Source organism: Trachurus trachurus (assembly GCF_905171665.1).
Source record: "Trachurus trachurus genome assembly, chromosome: 8".
NCBI lineage: Eukaryota > Metazoa > Chordata > Actinopteri > Carangiformes > Carangidae > Trachurus > Trachurus trachurus.
The window spans coordinates 5,357,061-5,377,187 of record NC_139905.1 but is presented as its reverse complement, the minus strand read 5'-3'; the positions used below and the strand labels follow the sequence as shown (position 1 = coordinate 5,377,187).

The 20,127-nt window shown below is 41.9% G+C and overlaps 1 protein-coding gene across 1 annotated transcript in view; it reads right to left on the bottom strand.

Annotated features, from left to right (window-relative positions):
• Nucleotides 1–9,435, bottom strand: part of ngfra (nerve growth factor receptor a (TNFR superfamily, member 16)) — a 43,188-nt gene extending 33,753 nt beyond the window's left edge. The window contains exons 1-2 of the mRNA XM_083977532.1: nt 9,342–9,435; nt 5,099–5,261 (exon numbers count right to left, since the gene is read on the bottom strand). Coding sequence (XP_083833658.1) covers nt 5,099–5,261; nt 9,342–9,380 — 202 coding nt within the window. The 5' untranslated portion in view covers nt 9,381–9,435. The remainder of the gene's footprint in view (nt 1–5,098; nt 5,262–9,341) is intronic.
• Nucleotides 9,436–20,127: the final 10,692 nt, after the last annotated feature.

The window sequence follows — 20,127 nt, the reverse complement described above, 5'->3', positions numbered from 1 at the left end:
ACTCATAGTAATGCTGCATTAGCATCAAAACAAAGTAAATAAAAAATGATAATACATACGTAGTCTAAGAAAAAAGTGGAAAAGTCAGGGGGAAGGGGCCCACTTTAGTATTCTTTCAGGGGGGCCAGAATTCCTAGCAACAGCCCTGTCCACAGGAGTTCGAGTTTACACCCGGTCGTGTTTTGTAGAAGGTAGAAAACCAACGACGTACGTCAGTGATGCTGCGTTGCTCCTGCATCAGCGTGACAGATGAGGAAGAGCAGAGCAACACCTCTTCCTCAGCTGTCGTCGGTGCAGCGAGGTGATGATCAGACTGTGTGTGTGTGTGAAAAATGATGTGAATCATATTCTGTGACCTTCAGCCACCGGATCTCAACTTCTCTCCTCAAAAAAAGAAATTGGAAAATCGAAAAGCGTTTCCAGGCTGAATCGATCTCTGCACGGACGAACAAACACCTGAAAACACGATCGAAAGCCCTGAGCCGCTGTAAACGGGAAGTAGACCGTCTCAGCCTCAGGCTGTGGTCAAAATGTCTGTTAATGTGAATATAGTTAAGCAAATGGAAGATGAAATTATCTCCAAAAGACATGAAACACACTTTTGCAATATTTCAAAGGGATATTTCAACATTTTGGCAAATTAGCCCATTGCCATAATCCCTATAGTCATAGCAGTAGGTTTGTTACCTTTAATTGTCGGTGCAAGCTATTTTTAGAACGGCGGAGCAGAGCCGTGAGCTGCTCAGAGCTACGCTACTGAGGCTCATGGGATTTCTTGGTTTCCCTGCATCAAACTCATCAAATACACAATCCAACAACTCCAAAACGCTCTGGCGGACAAGTTGTGACCTGCACATTCACCACGCTACGAGATAATAACACAACGTTACCAATATCAGTGTATTATTTTAGTTTTCTACAGTTTTAGAGTGAAAAAGTGAAACAAAGCAGCAGCCTGCAAAAGAATAGGAAACCCAGGAGACTTTGACCAAGGTATCAGACAAGATATTTACTATTTTCACACTGTGGCTATAGGTACTAACTATGCAGGGTGGCCAAAACCTTTGCTGAGGGCCCTTTTCCTTTTCTGTCACTTTGAAAATGGAAAAGATAAAAATAAAAAATAAAAATGTTTAAAATGTAAAGGGATGTAACTTTCTGCCTTTTGGAGATCATTTCATCTTCCACTTGCTGAACTGTTCACCCAAACTTTTGCATGCTATTGTATTTGCAAAAGAAAAACGGAACAGCAAAGAGCTGCGGAGTTAAAATACAGAATTTAACAGCTGCAGCAAACACAACAACAAGGTCACCGACGCTTGTGATTCATCATCGTGTTGTTTTCAACACTGGTGGATTAGGCTGATAAGATCCAATCAGGGGAGCGACGTCATTGTTTGAAAAGATCTGAGTTTCTGTCGTCCAGAGAGATTTCAGACTAAAAAACGGGTCCAGCAGTGTTTTTAAATGTCTGTTTTTTGGTGAAAATGCATGAAAAGGACGAGTTTTAACACAAAAGCTGCAGCAGTGTGGAGGGAAAAATCTGTCAGGATAATTCCGCCCATCGCTCCTGCAGAGTTCAGAGCCCCGGAGAGTCGTCACTGAAGCTGCTCTGATGGTTCACGCCGCCTCGACACCTCTAAGCGGCTTTTTATTTTTTTCTCCCCTTTAATTTGCCGCCCATCTGTAGCAGTTTCGCCGTTAGAGGCTTTTTCAATAAGCTTTAATTAGCTGGATCAAATGTGTAAAAGATGCACTGATGTAAGAGTATGCATGATGAACGAGCAGATCTTGCCCTTTGGTGCCTGGCTCTCTAATACCATTTTATCCGCTAATACAGACGATGAGTCATAGCAACAGGGAAGAGGAGGAGGAGGAGAGGTGGTAAGGTGCTGGAGTGGGTGGTGGAGGGTGGAGAGTGGTTGCTGGCTGAGAAAAGAGGAGACACGACGAGGAATGGTGGTGGGAATAGCCTATATAAATAAATATGTAAACTGTAAAAACAGAATCACATTTACATGGCCAAAGGGGCCGGATCATATTATACATTATAGGAAGAATGAGTCTGCGGTTTTCCGCGCCAACGTGTCGCCTGCCACCGTTTACTGCAGGAATATATATGATATGACGTGGGACAAAGACAAATCCTGTGTGACGTCAAAGCAAAAGATTAAAAAAAAAAAAACGCTCTGCACAGACTCCAGACACCTCCACTCCTCGGTCTACGCCGAACAATTTCCTGCTCCAGTCCATCAAAGTGCATTGTTTGATGATGATGATGTTTCTTAATTACCTCAGGTGGTGTGACTGGATTTTTAACAACACTGCATGGACACTTGTTTTGTTTTTTTCTTTTTGGGGCATTGACATCAATTTCTATGAATTTCACGCCTCTTCGTCTTTTTCTAACGTTCACTCGGTTTGACAGAGTTGGTTTATGTGAAATTAAACTTCCAGCACTTTGTGGCTTTTTTGGGGGGTTTTTTTTGTTTTTTTGGGTGCAGCTCTGAGTAATAAAAGCTTCAAAGAGGTGAAATCGACCAGACTTGAGATTTTTCTCCTTTTTTTTAAATAACTTGACACAACACAGAGATCTGAATCTGTTGTGCAAAGAGAAGGTCACAAGTTCAAGGATAATCAGAGAATTTCATTTTTCTTTTTTCTTTTTTTCTGTTGGCCAAACTTCTCCAGAATTTCATCTTTTCTTCTCTTCATCAACAACATCAGTCGTCTTCGTTCGGTGTTAAAAGACTCAGCGCTTCCTGTTTACAGGCAGCATTTGCTCTGTGTTTACACATGTTGTCAAGATGGATTAACGCAATCAATCACTGCACTACAGAGCACCGCACCGCACTGACTTCATTGTTTGAAAGAGGCGAGAGGATTTCTGCTCTGTGTCGGCCCTCACTCCGACGTTATTAGCAATGTAGCTGTTGAACGGAGAGAAGAGGAGGAGGAGGAGGAGAGGTAGAGGACGGAGAAAGCAGCAGCAGGTGTGGCACATTCGTCTTGCAGCTCCTCCGGTGGTGACGCTGCTGACCTATACTTTGACGTTTCCTTAGCGTGCTGACAAAGTTAGAGAGCAGCATCTTAAAGGGCAAAGTGAGCTGCAGGAAGATCTCCATGGCTTCGTCTGTTCTCCTTCTTCTCCTTCTTCTGCTTCTTCTGTGTTGCAGTGTTGGCTCCTCTCCCGGCTCTGCTCTAATGGTTCGCAGCCTGAGCAGAGCCATAAGCACATTTGGACCCACTTACAAGCATCAAACATATGAATTCCTGCCTTATTTCTCAGGACTCTTAGCAAAGAGAAAACAGACACTTCATACAAATGATCAAATTGGACAATAGCCGTTTGTTTTGGCTTTGATGATCTAGTTTTTTAGTTCAGAGTCCAGGGCCCTGAGCTTCTATTAAAAGCAAAGAGAGTGAATGAATAAATAAATAAAAGAGATGATGTAAGTGCAGAAACTCTGCAGTGGTGGTGGTGGTGAGGAGAAGGAGAAGGACGACAGCTGTGCAACAGTTCACACCTGAATAGATCTGATTGTGATTGTTTCCAGACTGAGTTTAATCCTTTTTACATTTGACACAGTTTCTGCAAGGTCAAGTTTTTTGGGTTTTTTTGCTTTTTATTCTCATCTATTACAGAGGTCCGTTCCCCCGAATCACTGAAAACATAAAACATGTTTTGACCTTCGTGTGTGAGCAGATTTTAAGGAGGGTCTGTGGTCTGTGTGTGAGAGGAAAAATTATGTTTTACAGCAGCAGCAAAGGAAGTGAAAGCTAAATAAATGATAAATTGCATAATATAAACTGTTATTTCAATAGAAAATGAGTTTAAAACCGGTTTATAAGAGTCATGTTTGTCCCATTATGAGGTCGGATCTTATTTCTGAAGTGAATGGACTTGCTCCTATAAACTTGTATTGTAAGTAATACTATGTCGTCATTTTTAATGTGACCGTTGCGAATATTTAGGTTTTAAAACGAGGTTCTTTAAACAAACAATGTGAATACGAGAGCATGTGAGTCTGTGACTTAAACGATATCGGAGTTATAATCACGTTATCAATAATAAATAAGTCACTTACCGTAATTACATTAGAGATACGTTATGAGCTAATATAATAAGAAAAACAAATTATGGGCTGTGGGAGTTAGGAAAGAAAATCCCTGTGGTTGGTTCTGGTTCATTCTGGGTCACATGTAGTCGAACAATAGAGTCTTTATTTATGTATTTATTGGCTGCTGTTTTTAATTTGAAAGGTTTTTTTATCTGTATTTATTGGGTATTTTAGCATCTTGATGAGCAGTGGAGCACTTTTAATTGTCTTAAAGGGATAGTTCAACATTTTGGCAAATTGGCCCATTGCCATAATCCCTATAGTCATAGCAGTAGGTTCGTTACCTTTAATTGTCGGTGCAAGCTATTTTTAGAACGGCGGAGCAGAGCCGTGAGCTGCTCAGAGCTACGCTACGGAGGCTCATGGGATTTCTTGGTTTCCCTCATCAAACTCATCAAATACACAATCCAACAACTCCACAACGCTCTGGTGGACAAGTTGTGACCTGCACATTCACCACGCTATGAGATAATAACATGTTTTAGAGGTAAATTCATGCAAAACCACTGATGAACAGGTTTTTCATCAACAGTCTCTGCATTTACCTCTAAAACAACTCTGTCTGGTAACGTTGTGTTATTATCTCACAGTGTGGTGAATGTGCAGGTCACAACTTGTCCACCAGAGCGTTGTGGAGTTGTTGGATTGTGTATTTGATGAATTTGATGAGGGAAACCAAGAAATCCCATGAGCCTCTGTAGCGTAGCTCTGAGCAGCTCACGGCTCTGCTCCGCCGTTCTAAAAATAGCTTGCACTGACAATTAAAGGTAACAAACCTACTGCTATGACTATAGGGATTATGGCAATGGGACAATTTGCCAAAATGTTGAACTATCCCTTCAATTGTTTATTTACTGTCTTATGTCGTCTGTAGTGGATGCATTGTACTTTCTTTTTTTCTGCATAACAAGTGGACATGTAGCAACAGGAAGCTGATATATATACAGTATACGTATATAAAGGAATAATAAACTCACTGTCCAGACACTGGGTGCAGACGATCTGCGTGGCCCCACACTTCTTCAGCACCCCCTCCCCAGGCGGACACTCCTGGCAGCACTCCCCACCATCGGTGTACTGCCCCGACTCACAGGGCTCCAGCACCGCCCGCTCCGTCTTAGACGCCAAAACCAACGCCACCTGGAACACAGAGGGAAGGGAGGGGAAGGGACAGTAGCTGCATTAGAGCAACACACACACACACATAAACAACACATATACACACACGGCCGCTCGATACATTCACAGCAACAAAAACAAATTGATGGAAATTGCTGCCAGGTGTCGGAGCCGTTCCTTAAATCCAGCGGCGATCAGGACTCATCGTAAATCATGTTGTCTCCACCTATATTAAGACACACTTTGAACAAGGCAATCTGCTATAATAACCCTCCTCTACCCCCCCCCCTTTCCCTCTACACCCCCACCTGGAGTCACATCAGCTCTAATAGTGAACCGACGACATGCTCCAGCCGAGGCAGGAACCATAAAATCATGTGTGCGAGACATTACACACATGCCCGTCCTCATTACTGTCCAGAGGTGAGAGGAGGATGTGAACGTCCCCACACACACACACATATACACACACTCATACACATACACACACATATGTTGGTACTTCTGCACTTGTGAGGACCACTGTGGGAATAACACACTCCTGAGCACCTCATCTCCAAATGGGGACCATGAGGTGAAGACTCTAACTGCGACAGTCCTCATCTCTCCATCTGATTTGACTGCTCATGACGTCACAAATTCAGGACGATTTTCACACGGTTTTGTCAAGACCGACAAATTTCTGGCGTCGGACCCGATTATGAACATCACGTAATCGAAAAACGGAGGTGTGATGTAACAGAACGATGTCAAAAAGTCTAGCACGTTAGAAGTTCTAGTTTGCATCTCCAACAACGTGAACCTTGGACGTTGACCAATAGGATGACAAAGTTGTTTACACACAGTGAAGCTATACGTTAGCTCGCTTCATGTAAATTAAAGCAACCACCAATAACTTTTCACTGTTTTCTGCTGTTGTCTCTGTTTAACCTACAATGGTAAATGAGGCCATCAGTCAGTACGTTTACATGACACTTGAGAAAACTGAATCATGGCCTTTATCCGACTACAACTGGACAACTGAGTGTTAGTCCGACTAATATCGGAGTTCTCCAACTGCGATTGGAATTCGACTTTCTCCGGCATGTATACTCAAACTTCAACTTTATTGTCCCCAAAGGGAAATTTGCATTGCAGACAGGTAAAAACATAAAACATATAGAGCACATTCACACAAGTCCGATTAGACACCAAAATCCAGAATTTTGAGCATAGTTCGATTAATATGCGCATGTAAACGTACTGTGGTGGAAAGATAAGATATCTCTTAATAGTCTAACTCTATACCTTACCTACGGGCACGTGCAAGCCAGATAATACGCGCTAGAGTTCGTGGGAAATGCGGTCTTCATTTAGGCAAAACAGTACCGCTTTTGTCCACAGGGGGCGCCAAAATCAACACAAAATGAAAGTTCTTTGTAGTTGCTTTAATGTTAACGTTAACGCTCACATTAACCCATACTGTCCTCTCTACCACCAGTGTCCGAGCTAAAGACCGCTACCATTGCACACAGCGCTATGGTCGCCATTATTGACAGTTTGTTTTTTTGTCACACCTCCCTGATGACCTAGGAACTCGTGGTGGTCGATAATAATTGGTCGTGATAGACGTACTTTGTAGTGTTGTCGGTCTCCCGGTCATGGTATAAATAAAGTTTATACCACTGTGGTTGTTAAATCTGTTTGTCTGATCCTAACTTATTTAGTCTTTAAGCTACATTTCAAAACTTCTCCTGGTTGATGTTTGTTTATTTGTTTCTTGAGTCCACATGACGTGAACAGATTTGAGTTCCTCAGGGTGGGGGGGAATCACAGCTGAGGCAATAAAGTTTGGTTTGAATAAGATCAAAAGACTTCTTCTGAGGCACCGTTTCCTAATTTGCACATGTTCATGTCACTTCTCGTACCTGCAGCAGCCGCCAAAGCTCTTGTGCTGTAAACATGTGCACTGTGCCGTGTTGCTCTCTCTCCCCCGACACGTGGTAATTTAGTCTATAATATATAATCCTGTCTAATCTCCACCAGTTATCACTCTGCTGCTTCCTCCCTTGTTGCGTTTTGTCACTCCTGTGCTTCTCTGATATAAACGCCAGGCAGCTTCACTGGCAAAAAAACACAACAGAGGCTTGTGTCACTGCTCAGTGTGTGTATATGTGTGTGTGTGTGTGTGTGTGTGTGTGTGTGTGTGTGTGTGTGTGTGTGTGTGTGTGTGTGTGTGTGTGTGTGTGTGTGTGTGTGTGTGTGTGTGTGTGTGCACAGCAGCGTTAAATAAAAGGAATTCATATACCCAGACGTTTCAGAACAAAGAAAATCGTTACACTGAATCGCTTTCACTTTCATGTCCTGTGGCTTTTATTATGTAACAAGCAAAAAGCTCATTTCCCACTTAATTCACATTTGCTGAGACATCAATTCAGTCTTTTCTGTCATTCTCCCTCTCTCTCTCTCTCTCTCTCTCTCTCTCTCTCCTTCTCTCTACTTCTCTCTCATCCCTCTCTCCTCCTCCCCCTCCCCTCTGTGCCATCCCTGCTTTCATTCAGAAACAGATGTACTCAGCAGCCATCAGCTCTCTCTCTCTCTCGCTCCACTTTTTTTTTCTTGCTCTCGAGGTGAATTCCTCTCTCTCGACTTTACAACCTGTTATCTCCACATTTTTGCACAAACCACACTAGGTTTTTTATTTTTAGTGGCATTTTCAGGGTGACAGACAGACACAACCTCTCTTTCAGTCCCTCTCTCTGCAAAAATGACTTTTGGATGGAGTCCATAACCTCGGAGGAGTCTCCTCTGGTATGTAGAGAGAGCTCCTCTCTTCCTGTGACACCTCCCAGGAGGATCCCTCAGCTCAAACACAGATTAATGACAAATACAGCGGGAAAATGTGTTCACCAGCAGCAGCAGCAGCAGCAGCATCACGCACAGTAATAACAATAACAGCAACAACAAAAAAGCAAACGTATGGTGACCCAGCTGCTCTCTACTCTTCCTTCAATTTCATGGTCAATCTGAGAGTTTATTTCTAAATTTAATTCCAGCAAAGTGCAGCCGCCCGTCGCCGCCCTGTCAACCAGCTGTCATAACAGAGCGTCTCCTCTCCTACATGCACACAGAGCTGTTCACATGATGACTGAGCTGCTGCTGCACAGCCCAATTAGACCAGCTGCTGTGAACATACCAGAACCCCTCCTGCCCCCCCCTCCTGCACTCTGCAGCCCCGGCCGCTTTAATCACCCTCCCTCCCTCCCTCCTCCATAATCAACTTTTTCACATTATCAGAGGAGCCAGCGACTTCGTGTCACAACCAGACGCAAGCTCATGTCGGATAAAGGATTTAATGAATCCATTTAGTTTTCCATAAGCTGCAGCATCTTTATCTCTTCGTATTTTAAAACCCTAATTATCCACCCCAAAAAAAATTAACTAGAAAATAGAAATAAATTAGTTTCTTGCTTAATTAATACTATTACATCTGGGACTAAGGCGTCAGTCAGCCCATTGTGAAGCAAAGGAAATCTTAATTTTTAATAAATCAAAAACAGCTCCTTCTAACTTTTCCTCCCTGGATGCAAACCAACAGGGAGGTGTGAGTGAGTCTGTGTGTGCATGCATGACCATGAGTATGTATGTGTGTGTGGATGCAGAGCTATATTGGGCAATATAACACAACTTGGGTATATTTACAGTTTAACAACATGCAGCACCTGCATGTTTTATCAAAAGAGAGGGAAACACCACAGCAGCAGCAGCAGCAGCAGCAACACACTCAACGATGTGTAATGTACATCACAGTCATCATCACACATGAACATGAACTCTGAGGTCCAGAAAAACTCAACACTAAAGTCCCTGCAGAGGAGTAATTATACCAATTACAATGTTTCAGTAAGAAATCTAAACCCCTAAACAGGAACAATATAGAAACACAAGAGTGGAAGGAAATGTTTTCAAAAATAAAATAACAAAGTGCATGAGAGCAGTTACAAATAATTTTAAATAGAAAAAAAAAGAAAAGAAAGAAAAATAGAAACTCCTCCTGATGGAGAAGATTTCCCCAGCAGCATTAACAGTAAAGCAACATTTCAGCTCGGGTTCGTTACTCACCAAGGCGCTCAAAACCACCAGCGATAAGGTCGTAGTCATCCTGCGTCGCCTGCTGGAGTCACATAAAACAGATCTTGTGCAGAAGAAGAGAAGGAGGCAGCGCTATGTGGAGTAAGAGGAAGAGGAGCAGGAGGAGGAGGAGGAGGAGGAAGAAGAAGAAGAAGTGGAGGAAGAAGAGGAGGAGGAGGAGGAGGAGAGCCGCTCAGCAGGAGTTCTCATTTTAATCCCCAGCACCACTGGTTTTTATCAATGAGTCCGCACCGTCACGAGTCTGTCGGTTCTTCACTACTGTACCAACACCACCAGCAGCAGCAGCAGCAGCAGCAGCACTAGAGTCTGAAGAGAGGAGGAGGAGGAGGAGAAGAGCAGGAGGAGGAGGAGAAGAGGAGGAGGAGACCGTCCTGTCCGGAGTGCTGCTCAGCTGCAAGTGCACTGCGGAGGAGAGAGAGAAGAGAAGAGAGAGGAGAGGGAGAGAAGAGAGGGGGGGCAAGTCCACCCTCCACTTTATTACCCCTGATACTCCTGCAGTATAAGACCATACAACCTGCTCCTCTCTCTCCTCTCTTTCTCTCTCTCTCTCTCTCTCTCTCTCTCTTTTTTTTTTTTAACTCTGTCGCGCTTTAATCTCACGTGAGGTCTCGCTCGATCGCAAAAAGCGGCATAAAAATGATTTATATTTATTATAAAGGACACATAATATGAATGTCTGACGCATTTAGTAATATTACCCCCACACCCCAACCCCACCCTCTCTCCCTCCTCTATCCCCCTTGTTTTATATCTTTATTGTCTATACCCTACTCTATATGGACAAAAGTGATTGAACTCTAAGAGGAAACCTGAGACTTGATCCATCTCAGTCCTAAAAAAAAAAAACCTCTAGGTCCATGAACCTGCAGTCTGAACCTCTAGCACCTGATGACTCACTCTACATCATCATCATCATCAACAACAACACAAGATAGATAGATAGATAGATAGATAGATAGATAGATAGATAGATAGATAGATAGATAGATAGATAGATAGATAGATAGATAGATAGATAGATAGATAGATAGATAGATAGATAGATAGATAGATAGATACTTTAATAATCCTTCACAGGAAATTATGGTCATTCATTGCATCAATAAAAAAAACATTTTTTTTTAAGATAACAGCTCTATCTAGAGAATTGCAGACCTGAATATAAAATTAAGCTATAACTCTCAATAACCTAATAAACCTACAAGTAGAAATGCAAATGCAATACATATAAATAAATGCATCAGAGGTAAAAGACTAATTATTATTTAAAACAACAAGTTCTATAAAAGGAAAGCAAAGAGCTGTGGAGGCTGTTACACATGCAAACACACACCCACACACACTCACAGTAACATATGGATTATAATATCATGAAGTCCACACAACACCATCCTGGAGGTCCTGGAGTTTCCTCTTGATGTCCCACTGTTTCACAGATAAGTGCATGAAGCAGTTTTTCTTTTAGGTGTGTTTCTAATTTATTTATGTAAATGAGGGAGTGACATTATTAGAAACACTCTCCTCCTCCTCCTCCTCTCAACTTAAAAACACACAAACAGGACCTGGAACCAGAACTAGGTCAACACACACACACACAGAGAGAGAAACACACACAACTAAAATAAATCATATGGACTAAAGGAAGAACAGGTGTTTTTATTTTTCTGGCCACTTTCTATTGAGCTTTTACCCATTATGTGATTAAACTGCTGCACAAAATCCTATTTCCATGCTTTTTTTTCTTATTATTCTCCTTCTTCTTCTTTATAATCCTCATAATTAATAATAACAAGTCAAATCTAAGAGGAGGCAGCAGCCTGAGTCGGTTTAGAGCTGCAGCTCCATGACCATCGGGCACCACTAGAGGGCGACTCACTCAGCTGAGCTCAGATCAGCTGCTGCTGTGTGATGATGGTGATGATCTTGTAGGAGTTACACAGTGAAGGATGCGTGGTGCCTTCACTGACATGTGCAGCTCAGCTTTCCCAGGTTAATAAACTGCAGAGAGTCTGTCCATCCATGTGTAGGCTACTATCCATGAGCTGCAGGAAAATGATTCTGCATATTGAATTTAGGTTTCACTCTGCAGCAGCACTTTGTTGAAGAAGAGACTTTGTTGTGGTTCTGCAGTTTGAACCACGATGTAGGCCTATCCATTAAACACTTTTTGTATTTTGGGGTCAGAATAACCATAATACTAATAATAATAATAATAATAAATCTGATGAGACCACTTCAAAACCACTAATGCACGTCGTTTAAGCACCGTGGCTCGGTGAGGTACTTAGCCTTTACACTTAAAGGAAACCAGTGTTGATGGATATCGATCCAAGAGACAACGTGGCAATGAAGCCGTTGGTTTGTCGCCGCTTTTATATTCCGCTCTTCTTCTTCTTCACTTCCTCTTTCTCCACGCCAGCTCCAGAGGGGGGGGGATGCAGAGGCCGCTGCCCCTGAAGCAGCAGCAGCAGCAGCAGCAAAAGCCACAGGATGATTTAGTTACACTGTTGAGATCTGAATGCTCTCCAGTATCGATCCCTTGGACACATCAATTCTCCCACTTCCTACATCCTCCTTGGAGATCGGCCCTGCAGCAGCACCTCTGACTCCCCCCTTTTTGATTTGATACGGCGTTCACATGCTTAAATCCTTTTGAATCCAGCATTTACTTGTCCATAATCACCCCGGTGTGAGCTCATGCAGCAGCTCAGGCGAACAGAGCAGAGCAGAGCAGCCTCGGCCTCTTTAAAGCCGTCTATTGAAAACCCATGATTGATATCGACACGCTGCGGCCATGTTGTTCTGATTGTCAGATTCAGTGGAAACAGAGAAGCTGGACAACTCTCCGATGAAGCAGCACCAGGAATAGAAACACGTCCTCTGGATGTGAGCTCCCACATTAGTAGTGTTATTGATATAATGATATAATGTGCAGCTGCTGACAGCGGGCCTTATTCGGTTTTTGGATACTCGTATTGTGTTTTGGTTTTTTTCTTTTCTTTCTCTCTCTGCACGTATCACGTTTCCTGCCGCGTATGATTCGTCAGCGGAAAAAAGGGAAATGTCATGTCAGTGTGCAAGGTCACGGATAAAACACAATCTTGATGAAGACGAGCAGCAGCACAAAGGCAGAAAAACACACGGCGCCGTCCTGTGAAGCACATGTTTCTCAGTGTTGGTGTAAAATGTCCTTGGAGCTCTGAGATGAAAAGTCGTTTTTGTATAATTACACTCATGTGTTTTCATCTGGATGTCCGTCATCGTCCCGACTACACCCAACAAATTAGCGTCTACATGATTTTTGAGTCTGTAAAGTGACATTTTCTGATAAGTTAAAGGTGTAAATCAGCTTTTGTAAAACATAAACATTAAATCTGATGTTGTTGTAATGATTTATTTTAGATGTCTGCAACGAAAAAGGATGAAATCGCCTTTGTCATTCTGTTTTGTTGTGAAGTCCTTGACGCCTCCTTCACACGTTCTCTGGATTCAAGATGTTTTAAAGTGTGAAACATCAGAGGAAGTCAGACGAGCATTTGAAATGTTGACGGCTAAATTCTATATTATGACAAGTGCTTTCTTCCTCCTCTTCTTCTTTTATAAAGAGACTACACTTTCCTGCAGGTCAAGGATGAAACATGTTATCACGTTCTTGTATCTAAGTAAGAGAGTGGATGAAGGCCAGATTGTTCTTTCTTTCTTTCGGTAACACTTTACAATAAGGGTCCCTTAATTAACATTAGTTAGTACATTATTAAGCATTAATATATAAACTAATGTGTTAATTAATGCTGAGTAATGCATACATAATGATAACTAATTACACTATTCAACCGTTATTAATAATTTATTACCTAACTTTGAGTAGTAAACATTAGCTGCTTACTAATAGGCTACATTAATTCATGTGTTTCCTAATCCTAAATAATACATAATAATGATTGTTAATATATCTGTAAACAGTTAATTAATGCTTAATGATGTACTAGCTAATGTTAATTAAGGGACCCTTATTGTAAAGTGTTACCTTTCTTTCTTTCTTTCTTTCTTTCTTTCTTTCTTTCTTTCTTTCTTTCTTTCTTTCTTTCATCTTGTTGCCCTTGCTTGCTCATATGTTTAGCTGCATGCATATGTCTGTGTACTGTATTGTTGTTGTTTGGAACACGTGTTTTATTTCTTTGCAGAATAATTTACCAGTGTTGTGAGTCTGGATAAATGTTGGCCAGGTGTGACATGGCATCTTGGTGGTTAGCCTGCAGCCTTTCTGGGTGGAGTTTGCATGTTTTTTTCTTATCTTCCACAAGGTCAGCGTACTGTACAGCTACCTCGAGTCTTTCCTGTGCTGCTTTCTAGCTTTTCTTGAACTCAAATTGGCACCAAACATTTCATTTCCTCAACAAACCATTGAAAATTATTTTCCTCCATGTTGTCAGTCACTGCCTTCTCGTCCTTCCTGCTTATTGTCAAGGAAAAAACAACTATTTTTGGTTCTGTTGAGGACCGACTTTTCAGGTTCTGAGCTGTTCTGAACCAAAATTGGGTTGTGTGTGTGTTGTTGGCCTCTACAAGTGGCCTTGTGATGTAACCCGCCCTCGCCCTGTGTCAGCTGGGATTGGCTCCGCCCCCTCTTCTTGACCCTGCACAGATTAAAGGAATAGTTCACCAAAAAAATGAAATTCATGCTGATTAATACTCCGCAGTAGTTTTTTATTTCTCAAAGTGCATCTGGAGACCCGGGAGGGGGGTTCGTAGTCCAACGAAATCCTCATATGAAAGTCAAGAGCACCCGACACAAAAACGTCCATAAAACTACACAAAAACCATTTAATATTCCTCCACACTGCTCGTCCACTGCAATCCAAGTGTCCTGAAGGGATATAGTCCAGAGTTTACCCGAAATTATGTCATTTAGGACATTTTTACAGCCTAAACAGTCCTGTATTAAAGTATCCTTTAAGTCAGTGTTTTTCAACCTTGGGGTCAGGACTTGTGGGGTTGCCTGAAATGTCTGGTAGAATTGATAAAAAATAAAAAAAAATTACTGATAAAAATAGTTTTTTAACTAATTATTATTCTTTTTAAAATGATGATTAAAAACACCACACACAAATAGTTCAAATAAAATGCAACATATAAAAATATCTGAGCTGGCGCATCTTGATTGACAGCCACCAGAAAGGTTGGGAACCACTGGATTAAGTCGTATAGACAATGGATGGTAGAAAATTTCTATTTGAATAAAAAAAACAGGAGTGTTGAGGTGAAACGAGGACACTGTCGCTGAAGTGCTTCAGTGAACATCTGTGTGCAGATGCAGAGCAGAAAACTGTGATTTAAAAGAAAAGAAAAGCTTCCCACACAGTTTGTGGAAGTGAAGTTAAATGACTTGTGTCAACACCTGAGTCTGATCACATTACAACACGCTGATCTCAGAACGTCTCGTATACATTTGCAACACTAACATCAACATTTCTCAGAGTTCGATTCAGATTCCTAAAAGCCTGCGTGGCCGATATAAAATCAAACAATGAAATAAATAGCTTCACTGGCTGCGTGTTTATCTGAGACTCTGTTTATTGTCCTGTGCATGTGAAATTAAAAACAGGAGACAGTTTAAACCGATGACTTTCAGCTGTTGGTGCTGTTCTCTGACTGCAGCCATTTTCAAAGTCGTGACACTTATAACAACAGCTCATCATCTCTTCCTCTGATTCAGCCTCAAATTAAACGTTGTAAGTCTTTTCATTGTTTCATACTGGCTGTTATGTGTGTGCAGAGTCAAAACAATGAAACAAGTGACAGTGTGTCTCTGTATAATTATACCTAAATCTTAAAAACAATTGATCATATGTGTCTGTTTTGATGGTGGGGACAGAAGCTACGTGATTTATTTTATTGAGGATAAATCACGTCTTGATTAACTCAGAAATGTGACTTGAGAGTTAAAGGAAACCAGGAAGTGTCCAAACTGTGGGAATGAACATCTTCTTTTTCTTCTTATGAAATACAGATGTTGTGCAGTTTAGACGCAGATAAGTGAGGTTAAGACAAGAGGCCTCTGTGCTGCAAGTTTAATGCCTCTGTGACGTTTCAAAAACCCAGTGATTTCTTATTTCTGTGCAGCAGAGGCGACGGGCCGGGGCGGATATAATATAATATAAGAGTCGAGGAGCGGCCACTGTTATACTGTTATGAAGTCACGGCCCAGCGTGAGCGAGTTGGACTCCACATGTTCTGAATCGACTGCCAAACACAGGACAGGACGTCACCTGTGACTGGTTACACAACATCTAAAAAACAAGAATTATGTTTCCCGTTCAGCGCAGAGCGGAGATGCTTCTTCCCCCCCTCCCTTTTGCACAAATCGTTTGCAAATATAAAAACCACAGAAAGTCCGCGCTGAAAAGCTGGAGCCGAGCCAGAACTGAAGGAGGAACGTGCACTTTCCCTCCTGGCAGCCTGTCTTTATGCTGTCATACTCATGGTCGGGGATTTTTTTTTCTTCTTAAATTTAAGTCTGAGAGATTCCCCTTAACGTCCCCGAATGTTAAGATCAAATATCAGAGGTTCAAAGAGGGAAAAAGTAAAAGATGGATTTTTAAGCAGATGATCCCATGGAGCCGTTCAACCGACCTCGTTACAGCGTTATTACAGGACGCAGCATCTTTTTTTCACATAAATATCCCTCCATATATCACATACTCATGTAAAACCTAATATAGATGCCAGCTGCTGTGCCTCCGTCCTGAGCCCCCGAAAATTCCCAAGTTTTTCTATGTGACCCTGAACTTTCCACAGTTTCAGGCTGTAATCAACGGTTTAGAGTTTTTGGTGGTGGTTTCTCCTTCCTGTGGTTTTCCTGCATTGAGAAATATTTTTCTTTCTTATGTACAGTATTGAGAAAAATGAGGTCTGCCAGATTTTTGAGCCATGCACCGTATGATTTTTAGCTGATTTTTTGAGTGGCATGACTCATTTTAGAGTCAAGCTTCATGGATCTCAGCTTTGTCAGGCAGCGTTTATCGTGCAGTGATGATGGTGAGTGGCGACCAATCATTCCAAGACAACTCGCAACTCCCAAAAAATGAGCTATGAGTTGTGGAAAAAAAGGATTGAATGGCATCAAACTCGGAAATTCAGGTATCATCTCAGAGTCTTCTGACTTACTGATACTCCTCTGTTGATGTTTGTGCGCATGCGCGAGATTTGCTGCGAGATGTTTCTTCGTCGTTGTAAACCATTGGATGTTTGATGTAAACACGGAAGAACATCTCACAGCAAATCTCGTGCAGCCACTGGGAGCTACTGCTACAACAAGGATAAAAACAGAGATCACATTCATTTTTTCTGAACAACTTTTTCATGTGGCGGCTTCAGGACACTTGGGTCAGTACAGACGAGCAGTATGGAGGTATCTGGATGTTTCATAGTGTGTGTTTTGGACGATTCAAAAGTGAACTCTATCCGCCGCCATTATATGAAAACCCGTTGCCAGCCGGACCCCCCCTGGAACTCCTAAAGCGTTTTGATGACTCTGAAAGTTCTCCAAACAATTCCTTGGCATGACGGAGAGTAGATGATTGGTGAATTATCGATTTTGGGTGAAGTATCCCTTTATCAAAAGTTATTTGTAGACACAATTTGCCAAACTTCTTTGAGAATCCATGTTTTTTCTCCTCCGGGTTCCAACTCATGTTTATCTTGAACACATCAGATTAGTCGACACCAGGATTCTTCACGGATTCTTAAGCCGCCATGACAGAAAATATGGCGGCCATGTTGGTGTTTTGTTTTGTTTTGTGTTTTGATGCTTCCTCTTCTTCCTTCTGTCAAGACCGATATAAACAACAACAAGAAACATTTGTCTCTCTCATTTTTCATTTTTTTTTTTAGAAGTTTCTCCTGCAGGATGACACAAATCACCAAGGCAGCAGCTTCTTCTACCTCGTTAGCTTCGTCGCTAAACAAACCTGCATCAGCGTTTTCAAACAAATCTCGATTGACAGAGTCGATAAAGGGGGCGTGGTCCAATTTGTGGCTTGTCCCAAATGATTTTTTTTTTGTCCAAATAATCTTCAAGTGTTGTTCTTCAGTTCACCCATATTCTCTTTCCTTTTATTTTTTGTTTTTCGCTGCACGTGATCACATGACTTCCTGTGAGATCTCGAAAATCTGTTAAATCTGTTCTTAACTTTACTGTTTTTAAAAACAGGTTATTTGTAAATGGCTCGGTTTGTCTCTTCTCATTTTGAGCACCATTAGTTTGGCTAATTAAAGCAGGTGAGTAATTTATGACTTCTCCTCCATTTGCATCCACTGAGACGAATTTTATCCTCCTGATCCAGAGGGAGTGATCCTGTTTTTGTTGGGGGGGCGGGGGGTGAGTGTCCCCCTGAGTAATGCTCCTCTCTGACTTATGTTTACTATGCCTTCTTTACAAAGCCAGATTTTTATGTCTGGGTTCAAGAGCAATTTATTGGAAACACAGCTCTGCACAAAATCAAAGCAGGAGAGTCCAAAAATCTGCAGAGTTTTTCCATCATGCAGCTTCTCTCTCCCTCTCTCTCTCTCTCTCTCTCTCTCTCTCTCTCTCTCTCTCTCTCTCATCTGTTGTGCTTGGATGTTCAAAGCGTTTGTTTCCAGTGTGCAGAGAGATGACCTGCAGCCAAACGCTCGTCTGGGATGCCAAGTTGCCGGGCAGACGTCAGACATCAGAGAGCTGAGAGAGAGAGAGAGAGAGAGAGAGAGAGAGAGAGAGAGAGAGAGAGAGAGAGAGAGAGAGAGAGAGAGCCGAGATGGAATTAACAGCACAGACATTTTTACAATACATCACACAGATTCCTGAGAGGGAGGAAAGAATCAACTGGGAAGTAAAAATGAATGGACAAAAAAACTTCAGGTGTATCTTGATTAAAGTGATACACCAACTTTTTTTTTCCGTGTCTTGCCTCACTCCCGAGTCCATGACCAGCAGATAGACACCATCCTTTCGACTGTGCGTGCAGTAACAAGGGAGATAGAGCCGTATCGCCCGTAATTAGCTTAGCTCAAACACTGGAAGTGTATAGGTAGTGTTAGCCTGCCTCCTCAGAAGCTGATTTCATTTTAGCTCTAAACTCTGTAAATATATCACATTATCAACATTTCAAACATTTTTAGGCGAGAAAGTAGCCGTTTAGATCAGCAGTGTGTCGTTAATTTGTCTAAATACCAGCCGTTTACAATTTTGTTCGGACGAATTCGGCACTACTCAAGCTAGCCGTTGTGACCAACGCACTTAACCGGTTACTTTCACAAAATAAAACACCCGTTGCCCATACAGAAAACCATAACGATAGAATTTGTGCTTTTACTTTGAAATAGGAAGCTAACCTACCCTCGATGTAGCTAGCTTGAACCAAAATAAACCGTCTTTGCTTGAACCCTCCGTTTTGACCGATCTCGTCCCATTACCAGCATTTGACTGCTCAAGATGCCCTACCGGAGAGTTTTGTCAGCTCTGAGATGAAGATCGGTCCGTTTAGAGTTGCTGAAGAGTTTCTCTGATGACTTTAGGTGGAGGCAGGCTAACACTACCGATACACTTCCAGTGTTTGAGCTAAGCTAATTACGGGCGATACGGCTCTATCTCCCTTGTTACTGCACGCACAGTCGAAAGGATGGTGTCTATCTGCTGGTCATGGACTCGGGAGTGAGGCAAGACATGAAAAAAAAAATGTTGGCGTATCCCTTTAAATTTGAACTTACCAGGGTCTAGATTTAAAGTCCTCAGTCATGGAGTGGTACTTTCCAATGGCTCGTTTCTGATTGGTCGAGGAGGACCGACTGTTTGGTTTTCGATTCAAAACTGTTTCTTCATTGTGGTTGGAGACGGAGTCCCCAGAAGAAAAACCACACGATACGACAAATGGGCCGACCCCGAGGTGACAGGAAAGGCCTCGCTCAGTTCTGTTTATGTGGAGGAAGATGATTTATAATCGTTTCAACGTAGAAAATGAATGCACCTTAACCAGATGATCAATGCTCCTGATTAGGCTTGCAATGGGACGGAAATTTTGCAGTAAATTGCCGGTAAATTTCCAGAAACTTTCCATGGGAAATTAAGCTGGGGAATTTTGGAAATATTCCAGGGGAATTATGGGAATTAACTGGAAATTGGGGGTAATTTACTGTAAACAATATCCAAACAGAAATGTTAATATTTTGTTTTGTCATAAACAGACATCCATGCCTAAAAATACAATTAAAAAAACATGACATTTCAACAGATTTATTTGTGAGTAGAACTTGTAAATGTCGGATTTATTCCCGTTTATTCCCATATATTCCCGTTAATTCCCATGAAAAGTTTCCAATTTTGAAAATTCCCAGAATTTTGCAGCCCTATTCCTGATAAATCCTGTTGGCGTCAATGTTCCTCTTGACTTCCACAACTCTTGGATGTTTCCATGTCCCCTTCAGAATAAACTGCAGTAACCTTGGTGCCCCACATTAACCCACTCATTATTTATATCAGTAGTAGTTTCATTCATCATCTCCCAAACTGACGATGCTGCAGGTTTCAAGACTTTTTTGCTGACTGATTTTCACCCTTTGCTTTCCTTTTTTATCCGTCCAGTTTGATCATTTCCTTCTTCCTGTTTCCAACCTGAACCTCGACCACCACGTCGTCCGTGCATCCTCCTTCCTCTCCTCTCCTCTCTAGCTGACGACCTTCAGTCAAGGTGAAGCCATTTGAACCTCTGTCTTATTGTTC